The following is a 15,519-nucleotide window of genomic DNA, read 5'->3' as shown; positions in this document are numbered from 1 at the left end:
ACAGTGATGGGTCCTCTAACTAGAGCAGGCAATCAATTGATTTGTTTGAAAAATGGGCGATTTCTCTAATTTCGATGACAATAAAAATATGAGAGCGTGAAACATTCATTGATCCTCATTTAATTCTGGGCAACGTCGGGTCTCCCTACTAGCAATAAAGATATATTTTATATTAGTTGGATCATTCAGACTACTGTTCTCATCTTGAGTGTTATGCTCACGTTTGAGCCAATGTGACCTCTGACTTTCAGGTAGCAATGCACATGAAAAAATTCAAATTGCTTAAAACATCTCATGAATGAAAGAAAGAAAGAGTTGGATGATTTAAGAAAGTCTTTAAATTTAAGGTCTTTTTAAATTTTTTAAATCTGACTAAAAATAAGTTATGACTACATTTTTTTGTGCCTGGAATGTTTGGATATTTTTCCCCTCTTTAAGACCATATGCATGTTGTCACATTTCTACACTACTTTTTCAGTAAAACTGTTATATCTTCGTTAAAACACAAGATTAAGCAATGAAATTTGCCATATAAGTATACTTTTGTGTAAGAAATTCGAATATGCCACAGAAAATCTCCAGAAATTAATAGTTTTTTAGTAATATTCAATATAAATAAATATGCTTTAAAAATATAACCATTAAAAAAAAAAGAAGTTAGAAAACTCAAAGTTGGCACTTGTCACTCAGATGTAGAATTAGTCTTGTCACTCGAACCTAGGGTTAGTGGTAGAGTAATTATTTTTGTATTCTAACTTTTGCTTCCTTATTGCTATTTATTCCTCACATACCATGAGCAATGTTTCTGACAAAGGGGTCAGAATTGTTGTTTTCTGAGTCTAAATCTATCCATCGAATACTTATTGATCTTAAAGTAGGATTTTTTTTTAGCCCCTTACATCAAGTGGCTTCATGTTTTTTCAATTAAAAAAGAAAAAAAGTGTTGTTGGTCACCCTTGGTTTGAAGTGATAGAAATGTCTATCTTACTCTTAACTAGAATCATCTCAACCACCACAATACCACATTTACTCTAGGGGGAGTGGGGGTATCCTACTTTAGGCAAAGAAATTAAATTTTAGTTCTATGTTCGATACAACAGTTTAAATTTTAAAAATATTTTTTGTGCACTGCATCTTTTGTGATCAGGTGATTCCATCTTGAACAAAAACATGGGTGGAGGGTGATAACGTATGCACAAACACGAAATTGCCTTAGCATATTATTGTATAGATTCGTATATGACAACAATTATTATTTTGACTTCACTCCTTATTTACATTATTTTATTTATTTGTATTTTTTTTCATTTTTCAGGAAGAAATCATAGGCACCGCTTATATTGCTGCGCTATATTTGCATAATCACAACTTTAAAGGTAAAGTCTATGCAGTCGGAAGTTCAGGTCTCTCTCAAGAGCTCAACAACTTCAACATTGCCCACACAGGGATTGGGGTAAGTAGCACCTACTTAGTACGTAGCAGATCATTAAATGCTTCTTTTTTTTTTTTTTTATCCAGCTTGTGAGTTCAAAAGAAATAGAGCTAGAAAGCTATTATCAGTTGTTAGTTTTTTTTGTTTTTTTTTTACATAGGCATCACCACTTATCAAGGCCAAGAGGCCACTCGAGGATAAGGGTTATAGCGTGTACAGCAGAAATTGGACAATATAGTAAGCGTTAGTAATGGAGATTTGGTAAATTTGTTAACTTATATGGAACGGTTCATCAAAAACTTGTTTACGTTAGACTTGAAGACAACCATATTGTAGTCAGCTGGAAAGCAGAAAAACGGAAGACAATTCCACAGGAGTGCAGTTCTAAGAAAGAAGCTTTGCTCATGGAATCTACGCTTAGGTTTAGGCACAGATAAAGAGTGGGGGAAACTAATAATAGTGTTTTCTGCTAGATGGGTGTTTCTTGTGAAAGTTTGGCGAGAGGGGACCATAAAATGGAGCTCAGCCAAGCACCTGCCATGAAAATAACGATAAAGCAGAGACAAACTCGCAACATCTCTTCTGTGAGATAGAGGTTCCAGGGAAGAGAAAAGGGCATTCCCCACTAAGCCACGAAGTCTATTTTGAACTCTATCAAGACAGGATAAGTCCTTTCTAGCAGCTCCTGCCCAGATGTGGCAACAGTACTCCATCCTTGGACGTACCTGGCTCTTATATAGATAGAGAATTGCATCAGCAGTGAGATATCTACTGGATCGATAGAAGGATCCCACCATTTTTCCAGTGGCCTTGGCAACAGATTTAATGTATGTGTTCCATTTAAGATCAGGAGTAAAGGTCAAGCCCAGAAGCTTGTCAAAACATGAGGCCTCCCCAAGACGAGAGCCATTCATTTCAATTGATGCCAGATGGGGATCAGAGCATTGATGATGTAAAGATAAAAGCTTGGTTTTAGATGCATTAAAAGTAACAAGCCACCTCTTTCCCCATTGTACCACTTGCTCAAGATCAGAGGAGAGAGAATCAGAGAGAACTTGGTCGTTTACAGTCTTAGATGTGCTACCATAGATAGTAGTGTCATCAGCATAGATGTCTACGAATGATGTAAGGATGTGATTTGGAAGATCATTAATCGAGATCAGGAAGAAAGTTGGGCCCAGGATGGACCCCTGAGGGACTCCAAAATTAATACTAAGAGCTTCAGATTTCTGCCCATCAACCACTACTCCGATGAACCTATCAGAGAGAAATGATTTAATAATTAAGACATTTCCAGCTATACCGAAGCTAAAGATCTTGAAGTAAACCTTTATGCCATACTCTATCAAAGGCCTTTGATATGTCAAGAGCAATTGCCTTAGAAAGGTAACCTCCGTCGAGTGCGGGCATTAATTGCAGAAAACTGATAAGGAGACAGTTTTGAAAGCCAGGTTATCATAATTTTTTGTAGGTTTCCGATTACTTTTTGATTATATTTGAAAGATTAAAGCCCAAAGTTAATTTCCAAAAGGAAAAAATATTTGTACACCTGAAAAGAAAGTTATAACAGAAAAAAAAAAAAAAATGGCAACATTTGGAAACGAACAAGTTAAGCTAAATTTTGAAATTAAATAAATTCATTGTAAAAAATCTTTTCAGAGATTAATATTAGTTTTCTGGGTCTATTTCAAAGAATTTTCAGACAGCCATTTGACTTTCTGACATTTTGCTCTTCCATAGAACCCATGCTTAGTTTTTTGGGGTTTTTTTAAGTCCTAGGATATTGAATTAAATAATAAAAACACTGTACAAAAAATAACTTAATTAACCCCCAAAACCAAGATATTCTGGCTGTATACTCTTTAACCCTTATCCTCGAGTGGCCTCTGGGTCTTGATAAGTGCTGATTCCTTTGTTAAAAAAAATAAAAATAAAAAAAAATAAGCATGGGTTCTATGGAAGACCAAAATGTCAGAAAGTCAAATGGCTGTCTGAAAATTATGTCAAGCAGTTGAAAGGAGGTAGGAGTGCTGGTTTTCTTTTTTTCCCCAGCTGTGTATATTCCTATTGTGGATGTTTGCTTGAATTTTACCATTTAATTTAATTACTTTTTGTGTTCCTGCTTTTAAATTAAAAATTTTTTTTTTCATTTTTCAAGATTATATAAAAATTATGTTACACTGACGATTACATATTCATTCATGCAAGGAAAATGTTAGAATCTTACATATAAAAATTACGCTAAAAATGTAATCTAAAGCAAAAAGAGGAAATATTCTTCACAATTATAATTTTCTGTGTGTGAAAATATTAAATAAACAACGTTTAATTCAATGATTATATTGGTAGTTAGAGAAATTAATTTTGCTTAGAGTTATATCAAATTCTGCTATATGGATTTTAAGGGCTTTTTTCGTAATATTCCTGAGAAAAAATCCTTTTTCTTTTATTGTTACAATTTACTATGCTGTATTTTCATAAAAAAAGCAAAAGTAAATTCATTCATTTTTTTTTTTTTTTTACTACTGAAAACCATAACTTTAGTAAAGGTTTTTTTGTTTAAACAAAATAATACATTTCCACTAAGATTCAAATAAAAATAATGTATTCATAATATTCCGTGATAATTATTTGATAAATACTGAGAATTTCATTAAAATTGGTTAATTTCCTGATTTTTAGTGAATTTTAAAGTAAAGGGAGGGGTCAAAATGTTTATACATTTTGAGCATCGGCTATTCATTTTGCATGTACCTAATTACTTGTTGACAATCGGTAGGTCTAGCCAAGAAAAAAAAATCAAGGGAGATAACCTATAATGCGAACAGTTCAAGGGAGATAAGTTATTGTACATTAATGGGAAACATTAAAAAGTACTTCTTTTAGGTAAACACTCAAGTATGTCTTTTTTTTAATTCTATTGATAGACAGACACGCTGATGTTCTCGTGCAATATCTTATATTCTTCAACAACATAACATTAAAATGCAAATACAGATTTGCATATCTTTTCAAAAATAGTAAAAATAAGAATATTCAGCAAACAACAACAAACAAATTTATACAAAGTGACGCACATGGGAACACACTTGTGTGTTTTGATAAACGTGTACTCACTGCACATCTGCGTTATCGTCTCAATATCAATTCAATAAGTCTTTTTACATACAGTTTGGTCTTCACTCTTTGATTGTTGCTTCTCCATGTGTGTGTGGCCATTGATTTTTATCGTCCAGTGGTTGTGGCTAACTCAAGAATAGAATTAATACATGGAAACACAATGAAACTTGTTGGCGATTTTAAGGTTTTACTGGTGAGAGAAGATTCATTTACGAGGAGAGAACAAAAATTAATCCTTTATGAAAGATTGTCTAAAATTAATTTCTTATTTAAAAATTGGTCGATGAATGGATAGGTTTGAGAAAATATTTACTTGGATCCTTATATTGTCGGACAGGTTTGGTCTGTTTGCTTCCATAAATGCCAACTGCCTCAAATCTCTGTCAAACACATGATACAATTTCCATCTAACAATTCAACACTTGTCTCTCACGTTGTTTTTTCTAGGGATTAAACCTTTTGACCTATGGTTAAATAGTCAATAGTTAACTATTCTTCACTTTCTAAGTAACAATTTCCAGGATTAAATTTGATGCACTGCTGTCAAAACTCACTACTCTAAATTTGTCACATTGCTGTCAAAACTCGCAACTACAAAACTCATAACTCTGTTGTCAAAACTCCAACATCCAAATCCAAACTACCCCAGTCTCTGAAAAATCAGCCTTTTTATTCAAAACCGGAAGCATTCCATTTGGATATCAGATGACAAAATCGCAAACATATAAAGAGAAGTAGGCACCATTTTTTTCTTTTCGCCTGCCAATGAACACTACAGGCTGAATAAAAACAGGTTTGTACCAATTTTCTTTTTAAAGCCTTTAATCACATGACCTGTATAACTTCATTGCTGGGTGTACTGGATCCATCTCTGTTTGCCACCAGGTTGTCATGATCTGCACTAAAGAAAACACTCATAATTCATACTAGTTAATATAATCTGTACTTACCTGCATAGGACCCCAATATGACATTATGACCCAATAAACATTTCATCTTTTTTTTTTTCAGCCTGATCCTGTTGTTGGTCACATCAAAGAATGGTGTAATATCAAATTAGATCCAGAGGTCAGTTTTTTTTTTCTTGTTTTTTCTTTTTCTCTCATCCATTTTTAAAATCAAAATGATGCAATATTTTAGTTAATTTAAAATTGTCTTTTTTATCTCTTGTCTTTAAACTTCAAACATTTTTCTTACGTTGTGTAAAAGGCTCGGTTCATTGGTCTGTTATGTTTCAATTTGAAATAGTATTTTTATTGAGTGTACCAATATTATTTTTTATGTATTCAAGTTACAAGATGAAGTAGTTATAATTGATTTGTAGTGGCCCATAATAAGATCATTGACAGAGAAGGGGGTATAATTATAGTGGCCAGTGGGAGGGGGGTAATTAACTTATAGTGACTCATAATAAGGTTACTTACAGAGGAGAAAGTTACAATTAAATTATAATAACCGGTAATAGTATTGGGAAGACAATATTTAAGGCAGTCATAATTATGGTTAAACTTTTTTGTTCTTAAGTAATATTGGCCATAAAATAGTTAAATTCAACTGTTAATCTTTCTGTTAAAAAAAGATGCAAAAACATTATTCATGTAACTAGAATCCTTCTTTTTTTTTTAGATCGATCTCAAGCCAAAATTTCATTTTCATTATATCTAAAAAAAAAATTTAAAAAAAAAAAATTAATGTGGGCACATGGATCTTTGCAAAAGAAACAATATCAAATTAATTTTGGTCACGCACTTAACCACCAAATTATGACTTTTCAAAGTTCATTAGAAATTTGGAGATTTGACGCCTTGCGTGTTATTGATTCAGAAACCAATTTTCATAGGGTATCATTAAAACTTCACGAAAGTAATTTTATCATATGGTAAGGGAAAATTTATAATAGAAATCTAAATATAAATTTACTTGTCTGTACGTCTAGTGTCACACAAAAAAAACAAAAACATCATCACCGCAAACATTAATTAATGAGAATTACTTCCCTTTATAGTCACTCTTTATCAAAAAAAAAAAATCATTAAAATCATTTCCTCTCCAAAAATGTTCAAAACAAAAAAATCATGGCTATCTGTTTACAGTTTCAAATTGACTATTTTATTTTATAGTTTAAAAAAAAAAATGTCATGTTGAGAGGAGACTAATTTTTTTTTATTATGTTTTCTTTTTTAAATTAGAAAAATGTGCAAGTGAATTGATATCTGCTCCTTTATAATTTATATTAAAAAAATTATTCAGAAAAAAAAAAAAAAACAATGTGTTGTGAGTTGAGTTTTCGTAAAAATCTAAATTTTTTTAAATCAGTTGTTTTTAGTTTTAAAAGTTTAAAGAATTTGCTGAAAAATTGTTTTAAATTCGTCGTTATTTGTTTAATTTTATTTATGTGTTTCAAAAAAATTTCAACTACTGTGGAATTTCCACGGGTTCTTCTAGTAATAATTATTATATCAATTTAAACACTGGACAAAATTCCATTACCTGTCAATGAAACACACAAAAATGACACTAATGCACAACTTCAACTGTTCATGTAAAATTCATTTCAATATTGAATCTTCATAATATGATTCATAGTACAATAACTATCAAGATAGATTTTTATTTTAATAGTGAATCAATAAAAACAAAAATAGATTTGAACCATTTGATAACAGGGAAAAAAATTTCATTCACTAAAGTTTTTAACTTAGGAATGTTTCTTTGTTAACCCTATAATAAGCTCATTATATTGACAAGTGGCCCTTTTTCTTTAAGACAAGACTTTTCTATATGTATAAACACCTAATATTGTGCGCATTGCATTTAAAAACACTAACATTTAAAATATAAATTGCCTGTCGCTGAACTTAGCTCCTACAACACTAAGCTGGGAAATAAAATCTATTAATGACACAAGATAAAAAAAAATTGTACATTTATAAAAAGAAAAGATTAAATTAGTGATAGGGTGATTCCAATAATTTTATGGATTCCAATACAATTACTGATTTGGATTCTTTTAAAATCCCTAAATATATACCTATTACAATATTGCAGCATTGATTATATCTTCTTCTATATATATAAAAGCGAAAATGTATGTATGTATGTATGTATCTTTGTGTGTCTGCTAAAAACTTTTGACCAACGGAACAAAAATTCACAAACTTGGTATCATATGAAAGCCCCACCCTCCAGACGACAAATATCGAAAAATTAGCCCAAAAGGACCATCAGAAGTGCGTCAACTGATCGATTTTCTGCAGGGGCGGGGTCCCAAAAAAGTGACATTTTAATGTTAAGCATTAAATATTTTTAAATCGATTTATAACTGCCCCAAAAAATACGGGCGCCAACTCTTCTACATAAAGTATACACGGGGCCGTTTATTTTGGGTCAACTTGTATTTAAAACCCGCTGAGTCATGTCACGTGATCTTGACGTCAGCCAGCTCTAATGGCAGTCTGAATTTAAAAAAACATGTTATCGGTAAAAAAAAAAAAATTAACCCTTACACAAGCTAAACTATGAACTTCTATGCTATGGCAACGTTACCAAAGTTATTAGCACATTCAAAATAGTTAGATACGATTGTTAAATGAAAAATAACAAGCCAAAAATGTGAAGTAAAAAAAAAATATGCTTACAAAAAATATTAACGATCGAAGTTTTTACAAAAAAAAAAACAAAAAAAAACAGCCAGACGCCATTTTCCAGTCTTTAGAGTAAGGAAGACAAAGTGAGAAAGAGAAAGAGATGCAAACGCAAACAGAGAAAGAGAGAGAGAGAGAGAGAGAGATATACAGACAGACAGATAGAGAGAGATGTCTAGACAGGAACGAAATACTGCTACGTCATCTCGTAACGCTCCCACGATGACTTCATTTAGTGGCTATCTGTCAATCAAACCTCTTTCACTCGCTTTATAACCCTTATTTTAACACTATAATCAATTCCTCTTACTCTTAGCCTAGACAGTTAAGTGGTTAGAGTTAGTTTCACCTCCACGTTCCGGGTTCAATCCAGCCTCACGACCAAAACTATTTTTTTCTTTTACATCTTTAGACATGCAGGCAACGTTTCTTTATTTTTTTTACTTCGCTTATTCTTTAGTTTACTTCCCCCCTCCCCCATACACACAGCGTTTTTTTTTGGGGGTTTTTTCGCTGTTTTTTTCTTTTTTTGGATTTGGTTTTTCCAATTTTTTTAACATCGTTTCAGGGTTATTACTTATCCCCCCCCCATACACACACCTAAAAAAACACCCGGGCAACGCCGAGTACCCCCCCCCGGCTAGTAATGTTATAAATTGAATTTTTTTAAAAATTCTTAATGCTGCAATATATTGAGTTATAAATTTATTATATTTTTTACTGGAATATTTTGTCCTTTTTCTTTTCCAATTTTAACAACTAGTCCTTTACTTTTCCATGTTTAAGCTTAACCATATTACTTTTCATGCTCGCATTTTTCTATTGTAATCCATGATTTTTCCAGGCTTCTAGTAAATTCACTTGTTCTTTGTTTAATTTCAGTCTTATTTTTTTGCCCCCATAAACATAACATACACATATGTAATAATGTACAGCACTCGTCTGCTTTCAATAAAATCCCCCAAATTATCTCCCTTTCATTCTGTTTCACTTGTTACTTCTCTTTCCGCAAGACCGAATTGGTTGCAACAGTAGTCGCTGAAGCGATGCGGTTGCTATGGAAACCAGTCATAAAAAACGTTGATCACCTCCTTAGGTTTTTTTACGAATTCGAACACCATTAAACTTTTGTTTTACTGATCGAAAATTGAAATTTTTTTTTCACAATATAGCTGAGAAGGTGATCTATAAACTGTAATAATTATTAGAAATTTGGTTTAAAAATGGGTCAGTGGTGAAATTTTAAAGTAGTTCTAAATGACTAAAACTGCCACTTAACCATACATTCAAACACTACCATGTTTGAATGATAAAGTTATTATATATTTTTTACTTTCAAATTACTCTCAAACCCATGTCATAGAAGGTGCAAATGTAAAACTATACTTGGAAGGAGGAAGTGGTCTCTAGATTGTAGTTTTGTTTAAAATCAATATTTATGATTTTATCATTAGTATGATCAATGAAAAATGAAGTTTTAAATAAAAACAAGCAGAAAAAATAATTGGTTGGTCTATCACGCTTAAGTTTGAAATAGTATGTTCACTAAATTCATTGATACATCTTATCCATTTTTTAAGTGTGGGTCCCGGTTTTTTGGGGTTTTTTTAATGAGATCCCAAACAAGGCGTGTTGCCACTGATATGCAAGTGGTTACTGTGAATTAGGTCATATTTATAGGGACTTCATAAGTGGGGAGTTGTGCAGCAAGATGTTTGGTCACATTACATTTGATTTTTTGCATGTCAGTGCAGTCAGGGGAGCAAGGAGGGAATTCCAAGCAGTTTGAGGAAAGAAGCTATTAGAGTAGAAAGCTTTCTGGCATCTGGAAACCTCTACAGTTAAGGTGTGATATTTTGCTGCTTGTTGGGTTGATCAAGTGTCCAGGGAGCACAGCGAATTTGTTGGAGCGTATTACATTAAAGTACTTATAAAACAATTATAGAGATGCAACACTGCAGTGATGGAACAGAGGCTGGAGCTTGGTAAACAGTATGGCATCTAATAAATTACGTACTCTTCTGTGGATCGTATTTAAAAATTAAGGAAGTTAGTGGTTGGTGTATCAGCCCAGATGTAACAACAGCATGCAATATTAGTTTACTGCCTCCAATTTTTTTTTTTTTTTTTTTTTTTTTTTTTAGGTAATTTACTTTATATTTTAAATATTATCACATATGTAAGTTATTTGTTTACAAAATAATCTGAAATCTATCATCCAACTAATTTATGTAGTAGATCTCACTTCTCAGCATTTTTTTTTTTGCTTTCTTTAATAATTTACATGGTTGGAATGTAAAAAAAAAAATTTTGCATCTTTAAAAAAGAAAGAAATTAAAAAAATTTTTAAATCGGCCAAACAATGGAAAGTTAGTTCCCCCTTTTATTTTGAAAATTATTCTACTCAGATAAAATAAATTTTAAAATGAAATAAAATTACATTTTTTTTTTCTTGCTTAGAATAAATGCCAGCATTGCACAAAAAAAAAAAAAAAAAATTGTGAACCTGAATGAAATATTAATTTTATTGGACAAAATCCATTAATTACAAAAATCTACACAGTGCCTGACTTTACTTTGTTATATAGATAAATACACAGAAAAAGTATCCCCCCTTCCATTTCTTTCTTAAATGTTGTGATGTTTATTGATACAGGTAACTTGTGTTCTGGTGGCTTTTGATGAACACATCAGCTACCAAAAAATAATCAAGGCTGCTACATACATCAAGAAGCGAAACTGCCTTTTTTTAGCCACCAACGAAGATACCGTTATGCCCATGCCCGGAGACATAGTTATACCAGGTGAGTACTTGACCATTAAGGATTGGAATAGATTCAAAACTTTGCTTCCCACGTTGTATGTGTTAGGTTTGCATTTGCAGAGGCATATATAAATCCTTATATACCCATTGAGAACTCCGGTTCTTGATTGGTTGTGGATACAATCACTCGTATGCTGGTGTTTAGTTTTCATCATCATCATCATCATCACCACCACACAGTCTTTCATAGCTGAAGATGATTAGTCATGGTCTTGGTGCTTTATCCTACGGTGCTGTAGCATTCCATGCGCCGTGTGGAAAGTTTTTCCACAAATAGTGCATGAATAATTGCCAAGGTTGTGCCTTTGATAATGTTTTTGTTCAGACCTAGCCTTTATTTTTGCCTCGATTTCTGCCTTTCTTTTGTAAAGGCTACTGTGCCAGCAACTTCAGCCTGCGGCTCCTAGCTCTTCCCAGTTTTTCCTGTTCATATTCATTGCTTTTAGGTGGCCGCTTTATCACATCCTTGTAGCTGAATTTCTGCCCACTAATCTTTCTGTACTCATTTTCTTATTCTCTATACAATAGGATTTTTAGGATGCGATTGCTTCCCATTCTGGCCACATGTAAAAATCCATTGCAGTTGTGTGATGGTGAATACGGCTTCTATGCTGTCCATGTTGGCTTTGTTGAGAACTTCGACATTTGAAATAAGTTTTTATAAGGTGTTTATTAAGACAGACAATGTTAAACATTCACTAACAAGACAAAGAAATATTTGGACTTTAACAAGTGTGGGCTGCCTTGCAGAAAAAAAGAGAAGCAGATTCTCATTGCACCTAGCAATGTTCTGTGCCGCAACCCTATCAATGACAGTCCTTATTATAAATCTGCTTTGCTTGAGTCAGGAAGAAGCAGAATTACTCTGCCTGAAAACCAAGTGATTTCATCAACTTCCGTTTTTAGGATCACCTTTGACCCCGAGGTGTCACTCAAATTTTACTATTCAAATTCAGTTTTTATTATGTAACCGTGGGCCAGATTTGGATTATATTGTCAGTAAACTATCACGATGGATAATTTGCCTCGTTACACATAACTGCATTGTGCACAATCACCCAACTCTTTCTGAGACTCTTTTGGGGAATAACCCTGTGTCGCATCCACCTGCTTGAGTTATCAGCTGAAAAGAGGTAGAAAGATTGTCCTTCAGAAAGTCACAGTTTCAATAATTTCTGCTAAGCAAACATTAAATTCTAACCTCCCATCCGTCAATCATGTCTCGATTCTTTCGTTATGTAACCCAATTATGATTAAAACTAGGTTTTCTTCTGAGTTAACACATTGTAAATAAAAAAAACTGTTGTTACAACTAAACTCCCAGGACAAAAACACTACTTTTCATTACTGACTGTCCATTTTAGATGAAGCCATTGTTAATTTCTTTTGTGTTTTTTGTAGTTTATTTCTGTTGAAGATCATTAATAATAAATGGAGATTGTCTTGAGAAATTCTGAATTGAAAAGATGTGGCGATAAGAAGGTTGTGGACTCAAAGGTTTTGGAAGAAGACAGGATTAAGTTCATAAAGCTAGACGGATCGATAGCTTATCTTACTCCTTTCTCTCTCCCCTCCTATTCTGACTCCTATTTCCTCCTTTTCCTCTTCACTGATTTTTTATTTCTTTTTGTTTTCTTCTCTCTCATCCCCCTGTCCTTTCTCTCCTCCTCCCCTCTCCTTTCTCTCCTCCTCCCCTCTCCCTGTCCTTTCTCTCCTCCTCCCCTCTCTACTTCCTTCTACTCACTCATTCTCATGTCCTTTTTTTGCCTTTTCTCTTCAGCTCCTTTCCTCCCAACAAATTTATTTTATTTTTTTTATTTTTATTTTCCTAACAGGAACAGGTACGATTGTTAATGCCGTAAAAACACCTGCAGAGAAGGAACCAATTTATGTTGGTAAACCTCATTCAACAATTATTGATCTTCTAAAAAGTACCAAAAATTTGGTGCCTGGCAGATCCATAATGATAGGAGACAGGTAGGTCGAACAGTTTCTAATAGACTCCCCCTTCCTACGCTATATTTGGTTGTTTATTTTGGAAAAATTTACTCAGTCAACTCTTGTTACATGAGCAACAGCCCCAAATAATCACGTTGCTTACCTCACGTAATACAGTCTCTCGTACAACCAACAATTCAAGCCAGGTCTCCTAGAATTGCTTCCATCTGCACTATTGTTCTCTGCCTTCTGTAAACAAAGACCTTTCATAAAAACAATAAATGGATGCAAATCTCTTGTGATTTTCTGGATAAAATGAGTTTATGCTGCATTCACTGGGTCGAAGAAGCATTGCTAATTCTTGCTAATTTCTTATCTTAGAGAGAATCTTGGATTTTATTACATTTCAACTGTAATATGCATTCCCTCACCACAATCACACCACTGTGTGATCTGTTCTCCTCAAGACCCAGAAACATTACGATCTTTTGTCATAACTTGTAACCAACTGTCCAACACTTTTTCAAAACTTATTCTTCAAGCATGAATTTTTCCAATCTTACCAAATCAAATTCCCACAAGTGTCAGCATCTATTAATCTTTTTGGCGTAGCCCCCATGACTTTACCCTTTCATTTAGCTGCACTGTTTTTTAAACTAAATAATTGGCTCTTCCAATGGCATCACAGGATGAGTCAATATTGGCTATATCAAACAGCTATCCCTCGTCATCAACATCAGAGGCCCTTATCTCGCCTTTACCATAAAACATCCAACAACTCCTGACCACTCTCTTCTGTGAGTGCCAATAAATAATCCCAGTCATACTAATCACACCACATTTTCCAGTGCAATGATTCTCAATTGTATAAATTCTTTCACACTTAAAACTCATGAGAAGGTTAAAACAGAAACTCTCTACCTACAATTTTTTAAGTGGTCGGCCTACCATTATTACCGACGTATCTATTCTATTATATTGACTCGCTTGGAATCCAAAGTTTTGGGTATCTCCACACTCTTGGCACAGGTTCAATCCTCAGTGCAAGCAATATTCAGAATACAAGGTCGTAAAATATGCTTAAATATATTTTAATTCATGCAGATTTTGTATTCATTATTACAGAGCCAATTCTCTATTGAATATTATATTGTACCTAATATATATTACTGATTTCAATAGTATTAAAAAAAAAAATGACTTGGGTACCATCAGCTAGAATCAAAACCAAAACATTTAGCATTTCAGATGCATTTCCTACTGATGCAAATATCAAGAGATAGGTAAGAAAGATTTAACATTAAACGACTTGAAGAAATGAATTGTATTTCTGCAGAAAGAAGTAAAAAAAATGTTGGCAAGTCGAAATGAACATTTTGCATTTCGACTTGCTGATATATTTCTGCATGCATTATTCATATAAAGATTTTACTTGTTGGAAAACATTCTTGGTGTATGATTACTATTTCCTGTTAATTTCAATGTTATGTGACCAGTAGTTTAAGAGTTTATCTGTTAAATATTCACACACAGAGTTTTATTTATATAGAACTAGCCTGGGTGCCCGGCATTGCCCGGGTGTTTGGAGGTGTGTGTTAAGCAAAAAAAAAAAAAAGTGGTAGTAGGCAGGCAGGCTCAAACCCGTGATGTGAAGGCGTAAAAGTAAAAGAAAACCTAACGTCTTACCCTTATGACGCGACCAGAAGTTCGGAACGTTGAAATTAGTAAAGTCATTCCAACTGATACAATGACTTGCGACCCCTCCCTGTAGAAAAGTGCCCAGTTGAGGGTGAAGGAAATAATGTTTTTAGCCAATGTTTTTTATATTTGTCGTCCAAAATGGTGGAGCTTCAAAACGATACTGATCTCATGAAAATCCATCGCCTCTGTCAAAAGTTTTAGGCAGACATACAAACATACATTTAAATAGACAGGTGAGATTTATATTATAGATTAAAGATTCATATTGTTGGATAATAGACAGACAACAGCCAGTGATCTTGCTAAAAATAGTTGATATTAAGAATTATTGTTTAGAGAAATAAAATTGGTCATTGGAATATAAAAATAAGTTTCAGCTAAAATGTTTAGAAAAATTAGCTTTGCTAAATACAAACAAAATATATGGTAGATTGGCCTTGAGCAGTTGGCCTACGTGACCATTAGGTCACACATTAATGAGACATGTCGTTGAATCACTTACGTCACCTGAACTTACAAATGAAACATGTTCTTTTGAGGATGATGAACTAGAACTGACAGGTTAAAAGATTAGAGTCGAGGAGTTGTTAGCAAACCGTACAGATGTGCATTGGTACAAGCTCCAAAAGCCTGGAAGCAAGGCTAGATGAAGACAAGTATGTAGACACAAGACAGACTCCTGGGAACCCTGAGACAAATCTGAAATAAATTTATATGTATAAAATAGAAATTGTTGTGGTTCAGAATCAGCATGTAAAGAAAAGTTTCAGGTATGTCTCATTGATCTATTGTGTTTGTCTGATGTACATTGCACAGCACCCAGCGGTTGAAGACAGGTGACCTCCAGACAAACAAAAGGT

The 15,519-nt window shown here is 33.3% G+C and overlaps 1 protein-coding gene across 3 annotated transcripts in view; it reads left to right on the top strand.

Moving 5' to 3' along the window:
• The window catches only part of LOC145292913 (glycerol-3-phosphate phosphatase-like), a 117,125-nt gene that overhangs the window by 40,281 nt on the left and 61,325 nt on the right, over positions 1 to 15,519 (top strand). For all 3 annotated transcript variants that reach the window (XR_013869615.1, XM_080139070.1, XM_080139071.1), the window contains exons 4-7: positions 1,316 to 1,453; positions 5,564 to 5,620; positions 10,853 to 11,000; positions 12,856 to 12,997. Coding sequence is in view for 2 of the 3 variants with exons in the window: in XM_080139070.1 (XP_079995196.1) it covers positions 1,316 to 1,453; positions 5,564 to 5,620; positions 10,853 to 11,000; positions 12,856 to 12,997 (485 nt within the window). In the remaining variant the exon portion in view is untranslated. The remainder of the gene's footprint in view (positions 1 to 1,315; positions 1,454 to 5,563; positions 5,621 to 10,852; positions 11,001 to 12,855; positions 12,998 to 15,519) is intronic.

Source organism: Euprymna scolopes, chromosome 14 (assembly GCF_053919585.1).
Source record: "Euprymna scolopes isolate OS-2025 chromosome 14, ASM5391958v1, whole genome shotgun sequence".
NCBI classification, from domain to species: Eukaryota; Metazoa; Mollusca; class Cephalopoda; order Sepiida; family Sepiolidae; genus Euprymna; species Euprymna scolopes.
The sequence above is the reverse complement of the archived record's forward strand: the minus strand, read 5'-3'. Positions and strand labels throughout refer to the sequence as shown.